Here is a 10,881-nt window from a genome sequence, read left to right on the forward strand (position 1 = left end):
GGCTGGTTTTTTTTTTTTTTTCAGAGAAATGCCCCTGAGGCTATTCTATGGCCACAGAACATGTATTGTTTCTCCATTGTCCATTTATTCATTGTGGTTCTACAAATGTCATGAAGAGTGCAAGATTTCAGGTGAATCTATTTAGATTGCAATTTCATATATATCCCTTCTTTCTCTAGTTCTACAGTACAACCACAATGATATTAAAAGCATGAAAATTATGTAAATCACATTTAACCCTTATTGTTCATAATCTATATGCTTTCACATTATGATTCAGATCAATTTTGAATTCATAGTAAAAGTTTACAACAAATTTTGAACAACAGATCAGATCAATTTAGAATATATACAAAACCTGTTCTGCATTAATAAATGAATGATTTATCCTTAAATATTGTTTCACAGATGATCAATATTTATTCAATGTTAATGAACACTTAGAGCAAAAGAATGCTTATTGCAAACTTGTCTGTGCGTTCAAAGCAGCAATAAAAGGTCAATCACACACATGCCATTATAATCTTGTTCTGCCGCATTCCCTCCTTTAATCTCTGTTTCAATAGTTCAGAATAGATGGATTACAGTTTGTTTATTGTTAGATATTCTCACATGTGTTATCTGCTGGTACACACATTTATATTTAGTATAGCTTTAATGATCACTCGTCTTACTATAATTCACACTTTAACTATACATTTATACAGAACTTTATTCCATACACTTTAAGTATTTTATCTTCTTCATATTGACTGCAAATTCAAAATCCCCAATTAACCTGACAGTCTTTGGACTGTGGGGGAAAAAACCCCACTCTAGATACACTGAAGTAGATCAAGCATGCAAATTCCACACAGAGATGCCACAGCAAGCATATGAACCAGGAACCTTTTTGCACTGAGGCAACAGTGTTAACCAGTCTACCACTATGCCCACCTTATTTCAGACCTCATACCTCTGTTACTTATGATCATTCCCCCTGATGTTTTACTATGATGCTGTTTGGCGATTCCACCGTGATCCTTCAAAGACCAATAGGTTCCTTTGTCTGCAGAAACCTGGGCAAATGTGGAGGAAACACTGACTATTCATGTGATAGATAAACATGGCATGTACATTTTCACAGTTTCAAAATTCCCTACTACACATTTTCCTTGATTTGACGCACATTAGTGGACCTAAAAAAAATCTCAATGAATGAAGGTCATATTTGAGTTTTATTTTCGTGTATTTTGGGTCACTTTAAGAAAAGTAATCAAATTTCAACCTTAAATGATTACATTTATTATTTAGGTATTTTCCCGATGTCAGATGTGAAAATAACAGTACTGAATTAAGTAAACCGTTTGTGATGCTCAGATAAATATAGGCATAGGCCTTGCTTAAACCCACACAGGGGAAATTCACTTGTTACAAAAGCACAAGGTACAGGAAGAAAAAATGAATTAGAGATATATTAGAAAAAAATAAAAAAAAAAATAGAAACAAAATAGAAACAAAATAGAAACAAGAAAGCCAAAATACAATATTATGCACACAGTAATACATTTATTTATATTCATACATTTACTTGTTTTTAACAGATGGGATGTTTTAGTCTACTTGTGGAACCGAACACTGAGTTTTAAATAAACTAAAAAGCTTTAACTACAGAGACGTCCGGATCAAAGTTTCCTCCTCTAGCGAGACCTGTTGGTGGCAGACTGAGTTACAGTCTCCCTATGAAAAGGAAAAGAGAGAGCGCCCCCTGCAGGAGAGGCTGTTCGCACTAAGCTCTTGATCTCGAGCATCGCCATATTGACGTCCCAACAACGCTGAGAGGTAATCGGGTTATTTAATCGCAAATATTCGTTGGTTTAGAGCTATTTGTGGGTGCTATGCACACGAGGAAAGGCTATGGATAAGTAACACAGCCGCGACGCCATTCTGCTGTTCGATCACAGTGATTCAAGGGTGTTTTTTCAAGGCGTTGTCAGCCAGTTGCCTCGCCAGCCAAGCTGGCTATTCACTCCCCTAGCTTGTTAGCTTAGCACTTTTTAGCTTTAAGAAATATATTTTTTCGAAGCTTTTTGTGAAGTTCCACTTTAATAATGGGCAATTGGGAAGTCGTTTTACTACTTTAACGCAGAATTATTATTTTCTTTCCGTTACAGACCCATAGTGTGGTCGAGAGCTTGTTGTGACTTTGTACCCGGCTTTTTTTTTTACTCTGCAGTTGGCGAAGCTAATGCTAACTAGCATGTAAGCCAGCTGCCCGGCTATCTCTTAGCTCCACAGTAGGCCTTGTGGGGCCACAGAAGGCTTGTGCGCACATTTCACCTCTTCATCAAAGTATTAAGCGGGCAAACTGGCTCCAGCTAAACGCGTGTCTCGTAGCAGATAGATCATTTGTCGACTGGATGCTCTTCGTGTGCTCGTAAATTTGACATAACCTTAATAACGTTATATAGTGGTTGGCGTACGTTGGCTAGCACACTGCTCGTGTTTTCCTGATTGATACTGTTGATTTTAATTGACCTACATTTCTGCCCCGTTTCAACAGGAGATACTGGCTTGGTGTAGCCCCCAGTGATGACTGTATTGAACCCCGTACCTCCTGATTAGACTGGTTGGATGCCCCCATTTAACATTCAGGTTGCTCCATTTTATACGCCAGCACATTTCCACACACTAGACATCCCCGGGCTATCCTTAGTTTTGTTTAAACGTGTCTGTTTTACTTTAAAATTGCTCTGTTTTACTTAAGATATTATTACTGCTCTTCTGTAGCGTGTGGGGAATATTCACATTTTTCTTTTGAAAGTTTTAATCAGGCTACCATTGAGTCTAAATATGTCTTAAACTTTTTGCTACACATTGCTCATCATTTCTTCCTGTAATATTTAATAAATGCCAAGAACTGGTATGGTTTTTAACAATATATATATGTGTATATTTTTTTTGTCTGTTTTCCTATGTAGCTTACTTACCGTAGAGGCATTTCAGCCAACTTTGTTTCAGTTCACCTTTCACCATTATCCTGGAAACCTCCCAGGTATGCTGTGCTGTCTTATATTTCAATATTTGGCCAACATTTTATATACAAGGCTGTTTATAACAGTTGGAATGCTAAACCAGTACTCAAAAATGCTTATGTAACCATCAGTATGTATTTGTCTTGCACATTTGTGCCCCTGTGATTTTAATAGAGCTTTATTGTATAATATCATTTGTCCTTTTTCTGTCTCATCTCAGGAGATTTAGAGAAGACCCTTTGTAGAATATGTCTGGCCCTGTTCCAAGCCGCTCTCGAGTTTACCCTGATGTAAACACACAGAGACCTCGGGAATACTGGGACTATGAGTCCCATGTTGTTGAATGGGGGTAAGGAAAAGGGGTTATTGTTGGTGACCTTGGTTTAGTTTTGTTTTTTTTCCTTAGGTTTTTAACTCTGACTTTTAAAAAAAATTTTCCCCAGCAACCAAGACGACTATCAGCTAGTCAGAAAACTAGGGAGAGGCAAATATAGTGAAGTGTTTGAAGCCATAAACATCACAAACAATGAAAAAGTGGTCGTCAAAATACTGAAGGTATGGATGTTTATCGATTGATTGTTGGTGGATTTCACCTTGTCACTTCAGTTGAGATTTTATAAGCCTCATGAGACCTCGTCCCTGTCCATAGCCTGTCAAGAAAAAGAAAATCAAGAGAGAAATAAAGATCCTGGAGAATTTGAGGGGTGGTCCAAATATCATCTCACTGTTAGATATCGTCAAGGACCCTGTGGTAATGTTCTGTTTTTCTACTTAAAATAATTCGAGGCTTTTAAACGCGAAAGACTTTTTGCAAAAACACACATTTCCCTTTTTCTTTTAGTCACGGACCCCAGCTCTGGTGTTTGAACATGTCAACAACACAGACTTCAAGGTAATGATGTTGTGTTTTTGTGGACTGCTAATTTTGAAATGTTAATCTTACTATTTTTTCCCCAAACTGCCTATAATTTGTTTTGTTTTTTATTCTTTTACAGCAATTGTATCAAACTCTGTCCGACTTTGACATACGGTTCTACATGTACGAAATCTTAAAGGTAAGCAGTTTTTCGTACATGTGGATTGCACCAGCTGTTCTGTTATATTGGAAACGTTAGATCAATATATATCTTTTTATTTATTTATTTTTAAAAAAAATTTTAATGGCAGGCTCTGGATTACTGCCACAGTATGGGAATTATGCACAGAGACGTCAAGCCACACAATGTAATGATTGATCATGAACATAGAAAGGTATTGTATTATTATGTTGGCTATTGTCATTATCATTTGCTTAGGCTTGTAGCCCGATACAGTTATTGCAGCATATTCTGACTTGTTCTTCTTGTTCAGCTCCGTCTAATCGATTGGGGTTTGGCTGAATTCTACCATCCAAACCAAGAATACAACGTGAGAGTGGCATCCAGGTACTTCAAAGGACCTGAACTGCTGGTAGACTACCAGGTGAAACTCTTTATATTACTATCTGCATGTAGAGGCAAATAAATGTCTGTGTTCAATATATAATCAAGTCAGGAAGCCACTTCAATCCAGTGCCCGTCTTTATATTATTTGTAGATGTATGACTACAGCTTGGACATGTGGAGTTTGGGTTGCATGCTCGCCAGCATGATCTTCAGGAAGGAACCTTTCTTTCATGGTCATGACAACTATGATCAGGTATGATCTTTTTTTGTTTTTGTTCTTTAAATATAGTCTTGTCAGTGTGGTCAGGGACCTTATGGCCAAAATAGAGCTGCAGAGCTTTTTTTTTTCCCCACAATACAGAGTATTTTTATTTTCTACACAGTCACACTAGTATTCTCAGAGCAGGCGCTGGTGTCATCATAACCTTGTGTGGAAAACCAGCAGCGATTGCTTCAGGGTTTGTTTATTCTTAACTTTGTGCCAGCTTGATGTATTAAATGAACCAGGAAAAAAACAAAGGGTGCAAGCCGTGACGCCATATCTAAGGACGTACGTCATGACACAGTTTAATCCCGTCTGTAATGTCAGTTATGTTAGAAGCTTTGCTTATCTACACTAGGACTAAGGTCAAGATGCTAAAGTAGTCCATTAAATTGAAGCCTAGCATCAAGTCCTCTTTATTGTAACTAAATAGTTAGGATCCTTTATTGAACCTCTCTTATAAAACGTTAGTATTCCATATTTGATTATTTGTACATTTTAGCTTTCGATCACCTGCTAATGCAGTTTTCAGTTGTATTTATCAGCATTAATTCATCTAGCATAATTCCATTTCTTGAATTATAATATCAAAATGCAGCGAGCGACAGATGATTCATATCGGTATTTCTTACTTACTGAAACAGTCGTAGCATTTCAAACCAGTTTAAGGGTCACAAGGTTGATTCATATACTTTCAAAGGAAAAGCTATCATAACGATGACTGTGCTACGATCAGTTAATCATTTCTCTAGATGCTCCACCCAGTTGAAGTAAACCACCATCGATAAATAGGAAACCTTTGGTCGTTGCTAATAAAAAAAATACTGAATCACAGTAAAAGGTTAAATTACACGTTTATTCGCGTGGGCTTTTATTTTCTGGAAATATGTGTGACTGATAAGAAAATCAACCACTGGAACTGTATGGTTTTTTTTTTTGTTTTTTTTGTTTTGTTTTTTTAATGTTTTTTTTTTTGTTGGTATGATGTAGCAAATTTTCATTTTTTATTTTATTTTTTTGTTTTTTTTCTCTCATCATTTTATATTTCAAGTGTTCACTTTGTACTACTTCCACTCTGTGCTCACATGTTTTTGTTTGTTTGGGTTTTTTTTTTTTAAATAAAAATAATGTCTGATTCTTAAATAATTACTATCATCAGGTTTTTAAATTATTTTCCTTTAAGCGTGCTTTGATAAGTTTTATGATTAAAAGCAGAATGAACAGAATGAGTGTCAAACATGCCCAGTCTTAATATAACAAAATGTGTTGTCCTGTATTTGTACTCTCCCACCATTAATTATTGGTCTGTACACACCATGGTCAAACAAATGCTTCATGTAATCCAACTGCTTTTTTTATTATTATTATTTGTATTTTTTTTTTTTGTTTTGCAGCTTGTGCGAATTGCAAAAGTACTTGGCACAGAGGACCTGTATGACTACATTGACAAGTACAACATTGAGCTGGATCCACGGTTCAATGACATTCTGGGAAGGTAAAAGATCATAGCTGCTTGTTCATAATAAAGCATCCATTGAGTGTTTTGGCTTATGACTAAATCTCAATGGCCAATTGTTTGCCTCTAGGCATTCCCGCAAAAGGTGGGAAAGGTTTGTGCACAGCGAGAACCAGCACCTAGTCAGTACAGAGGCTCTAGACTTCCTTGACAAACTGCTGCGTTACGACCATCAAGCCCGCCTCACGGCCAGAGAGGCCATGGATCATCCTTACTTCTGTAAGTCTTGTATTTCCTGTCTCTGCATGTATTGCTTTTTTTTTTTTTTTTTTTTTTTTTTTTTAACATTTTGTGGTTGCTTACATACATGTTTGTTCTCAGATCCCATCGTAAAAGATCAGGGAAGGGGGGCCACTCCTGGAGGGATGGCTGCCAGCTCCACTCCAGTCAGCTCCTCAAGTATGATGGCCGGTGAGTAATCTTGTTCAAAGTGGCATGCACTTACAGACAACAGTCTTGCTAGCTGCACGATGCTTTTGCAAAGAATTATCTAGAAGATAGATGACCTCTGTTAGATATCTATAATTAGCCCTTTACTGTAAAGTAGAGGTGTGACTTTGTTGACTTTTTTTTTTTTTTTTTTTTTTTTGAAGGAGCACCTGCTGACAGTGGCTGCAGTTAAAGTTATGCACTGGTGTTAAAAAACATTAATAAAGTACATCACCGTTTAGAGCTGTGATTTTCTGATTAGTAATGTGGCAACATTTCTTATAGATTGCATCAGGTAACTTTGGTACATAATAATATCAGCTGCAGGTGCGTTTAAGGCATGCTCTGCAGGAGTTGCTCATATTTACTTTTCTCAGAATGGCACCTGGACAGCTTCACACTTTTTCCTTTTGAAAATAGAAAAGTTCAGTTGAAACAAATTGAAGCAACCTAACAGCATGCGTGTGTACGAAGATGTGTGCTGATTGTATATTATAACTATGGAACATTTTGAAAACACCTGTATTATTCTAGCTGGCTTGAACTTTGTGATTATGAATATTTTTACTTGTGGTGTAAGATCCAGCCCATCGTGATGCCCGTTCTTTGATCTCCCTCCTTTCTGTAATTGTGCATTTTCTGGGTGATTAATGATCCTTCTTCCTTTCCTAGGCATCACCTCAATGTCCTCCACACAGCCCATGGCTAACATTGCTGGATCACCCGTCATCCCCGCCCCCAACACCCTGGCCACACAAGTCCCAGCGGCCACCGGGGCCCAGCCCTGAAGCCACTTCCTCACCCGTGTTTGTGTCCCACGGCCATGACCCACGTAGCTCTCACTACGACCCAGGGCCATGGCTCCCCCTTTTATGTTGGAAAAATAACAAAGAAGATTTAAATTGCTTTTCACATTCAGTTCTATTTTGACACCTGGACTTGACAGAAATGTATTGTTGCACCTGTCAGAATTATTAGAAATTAATTTGGGTGTGTTACTTGACAATGCTATTGTCTAGAAATCCTAATGAGATGTAGACCTGAAGAGAATGGATAATAAAAATTTATTTTGTATGTTTCAAATATACAGTCTTGCTCTTGAAACTGTTTGACGGGGATCCTGCTGTATTACACTGTGAACCTTTGACACGACTTCACGAAACAAGAGTCAGGAATCTGGCGCGCCCCACCCAACAGCGCTCGCTGGTCGCACACGATGTAACGTGCAGGAGTTGTAGGTGTTTTGAAGTTGTTAGACGCTATCGTTCTTTAATTGGACTTTTTGTAGATATTCTACAGTTACTGTCAGGTTGCATGCACCCAATGCTGAGTTTCACAGGGTCAATAGTTTGCCAATTTTATGTTACTTCACTTCTGTATGTGTATGTATGTGTTCATGTTTGTTTTTTATGAAGTCTCTTACACATGATTTTGATTATAGACAATTTTGTAACTTTTTTGTTTTATGTTGGGAGGGGTCATCACCTACAGAAAACAACTTCAAAAATAAACAATTTAAACAGGGTTTTGCAGGCCCTACATGTTATTGAATATACACCAGTACATCAGGCTGGTCATGTAGGTATGTGTCAATGAATGGAAACACCATAGTCATTGTTTACTGCAAGAAAAGTTTACTTGAATGAATATTTACACCTAATATTAGGTTTCCTTTAGATGGACTAGTGGATATAGGTGTGTTTTTAGAATGTAAGGGTTCGAAATACCTGACGGCAACAAATGAACACATATGTAATCGCTCACACACACCCCTTGAGATTATTTCCATATTATATTTTTCTTATCATTTGTCAGATAAAATTCTCAGAACCAGGTAGAGCTGTTCGAGCTTGTCGAGGACCACGCCCCAGTGCAAGCGTGGAATAAAACAATGAATTAGGCTGGGATTTCTGACTATCGCAGGCCATTCTGTTCATGAAAAAAAAGAAAAAACATCACCAGGCTGCTAATTTTGGAAGCTAACCCCATGTTTTTATAACTGGCAATATCTTATTTTTAATATATGATTATTGTGGCTAAAAGAAGTCACTTTAGTCATAGTTTGGGTAGCTGTTATTAAAAAGAAAAATAGAGAAATAGTCCTTTTTTTCAGTCCAGTTACACTGAAAATGTGTAATGGTTATCTTCACTACTGGTTCAAAAACAGCCTAATGCTGAAACCTTGCATTGGGAGGAAGGTTGTCCAGATTACAAAAGCAAACATTAGTCTCCAAACTGTGGTGTGAGTGCAGATTTTTCAAAGGCCAGGAAGAGAGAGAAGTTTAGCAAGCCATTAGTGCAGGGAGCATGGAGAAAGAGAGTCACACCTGATTTATGAATTCAGAGGGGTCTGTCAACTCGCTCCTTTTTGCTATGTCACTAGTTAAACTGACACTTCACAGCAGGCCCAAACTATCCTCAGGCTGCTCGGAGGCCACCACTTCCCCCGTGGACCTGAAAACCATAAAAACACTTCTCTACTTCCCTTTACCTACTACAAACCTGCTAAAAGCTATATATGAGATTTATTGAATAGCTGACCTTAAGAAACATTAGTAAAACTATCCAATGCCATAATTATACACAACTCATATTCACATTACTGTTAATTAAGACTTCTGTGTGTTTGCTTGCTTGTTTTTAATTCTGTCTAAAACGTGGGAAGGACCTGCATTCACAGCCCTGATCATGCTGTAACCAACAGCAGCAAACCTGAGAGTGAGTCAGCATGACTTGCATAGTTACCGGCCACTTCATTAGGTACATCTTGCTTGTTCTGGGTTGAGCCCTTTTTTGTCTTAAAATTCTATATGGCATAGGTTCATTAAGGTACTGGAAACATTCCTCAGAGATTTTTGCTTTGTGTTGATGTGAGAGCATCACGCAATTGCTGCAGATTTGTTGGCTGCACATCCGTGATGAGAATCTCCCATTCCATCACATTAAGTTGCTTATTCATTTGAGATCTGGTGACTATGGAGGCCATGTGAGTACAATGGACTCATTGTCATGTTCAAGAAACTGTTCGGCATGGTTTGAACTTTGTGGCACGGCACGTTATCTGGCTGGAAGCAGCCATCAGACGATGGGCACGCTGTGGTCATAAAGGGATGGACATGGTCAGGTAGGCTGTGCCAGTTAAACAATAATTCGAAATGTGCCAAGCAAACATCCCCCACACCCTTACACCAGCAGCAGCCTGAACCGCCCATACAAGGCAGGATGGATCCATGCTTTCATGTTGATAATGCCATATTCTTTTCAGTTTCATGTGTTATACCAACAACTGATTAACTGCCAGAAATTGTGTTTTTTATGTGTAATCATTTAGCATATTTTAGTAAATAGACTGTAGTCAGCAGGATTTATGAAGAGTTTATATATAAAATAAAGAACGATCTGTTTAATCTTCATCACTCTGTGTGTTTGTAGCTGCATTACAATCAGTCCAATCTTCTTTTGGCTCATAAGATATCTTTGCAGAATGGTGGGGTTATACTTGTTGCAATTTCTACTGCAATCTTGGCCAGATCTTTCTTGAAAAAGACATTTTTAATGTCAATACACTTTTTAAACCTTCCCCCGTGCATTCAGCAATTTCGGTGACGGAAATTACTTCTTGGGACTGCACCTCTTCTTAGCTCACAGGCGTGGCAGCCAGTAGTGTAGATTTAGCCCATGTGCTTCAGTCTTCAACATGCTGTGTGTTGAGAAATGCTCTTCTGCATACTTTGGCTGAAACAGGCGTTTATTTGAGACATTCTCCTCTGACCATTTTCACCCAAAGAACTGCTCCTCACTGGATAGTTTCTCTTTTACAAACCATCCTCTGTAAACTCTAGCGATGGTTGTGTGGGGAAAATCCCAGCAGTTAGTGAAATAATCAGGCCAGCACCAAAAACCATGCCGCTTTCAGCCACTTAGATCACTTTTCTCCATCATTCTGATGCTCCGTTTCAACTTCAGCAGGTCATCTTTACCAGGTCTACATTTCTAAACGCACTGAGTTGCTGCCATGTGACTTGCTCATTAGCTGTTAACAAGGGGTTAAAAATGTGTATCTAATGAAGTGACCAGTGAGTACATATCCCCTTACAGAAAGTGAAATTTACTAAAAGATAATCCCATACAGGTGCACTGGATGTTCCCAGAGGGCTCACAAAGGTACATATTACACACAAAGGTGACTCCATTGCATGTGCAGAGTCAAGAGGCCAAATGTTAATCATGAGGCAA

The 10,881-nt window shown here is 38.1% G+C and overlaps 1 protein-coding gene across 1 annotated transcript; it reads left to right on the top strand.

Annotated features, from left to right (window-relative positions):
* The first annotated feature begins 1,727 nt into the window (after nt 1-1,727).
* LOC308406245 (casein kinase II subunit alpha-like) lies at nt 1,728-8,170 on the top strand. Its single transcript, XM_080897142.1, has 15 exons — nt 1,728-1,821; nt 2,543-2,634; nt 2,961-3,034; nt 3,235-3,363; nt 3,458-3,569; nt 3,664-3,765; nt 3,856-3,906; nt 4,010-4,069; nt 4,182-4,265; nt 4,365-4,475; nt 4,590-4,691; nt 6,095-6,195; nt 6,287-6,435; nt 6,538-6,627; nt 7,318-8,170. Exons 4-15 carry the CDS (start codon nt 3,263-3,265, stop codon nt 7,431-7,433), a joined length of 1,179 nt encoding a protein of 392 aa, XP_080753268.1. The 5' UTR covers nt 1,728-1,821; nt 2,543-2,634; nt 2,961-3,034; nt 3,235-3,262; the 3' UTR covers nt 7,434-8,170.
* The last annotated feature ends 2,711 nt before the right edge of the window (nt 8,171-10,881 follow it).

This window comes from Rhamphochromis sp. 'chilingali', assembly GCF_963969265.1.
Source record: "Rhamphochromis sp. 'chilingali' genome assembly, chromosome: 11".
NCBI lineage: Eukaryota > Metazoa > Chordata > Actinopteri > Cichliformes > Cichlidae > Rhamphochromis > Rhamphochromis sp. 'chilingali'.

Bases quoted from the DNA above. Each gene is read 5' to 3' on its own strand.
- LOC308406245 (XM_080897142.1), top strand. From the start codon at position 3,263: ATGTCTGGCCCTGTTCCAAGCCGCTCTCGAGTTTACCCTGATGTAAAC. The intron at 3,766-3,855 runs GTAATGTTCTGT...TTTTTCTTTTAG, and splicing joins ATATCGTCAAGGACCCTGTG to TCACGGACCCCAGCTCTGGT. The intron at 4,070-4,181 runs GTAAGCAGTTTT...TTTTAATGGCAG, and splicing joins ACATGTACGAAATCTTAAAG to GCTCTGGATTACTGCCACAG.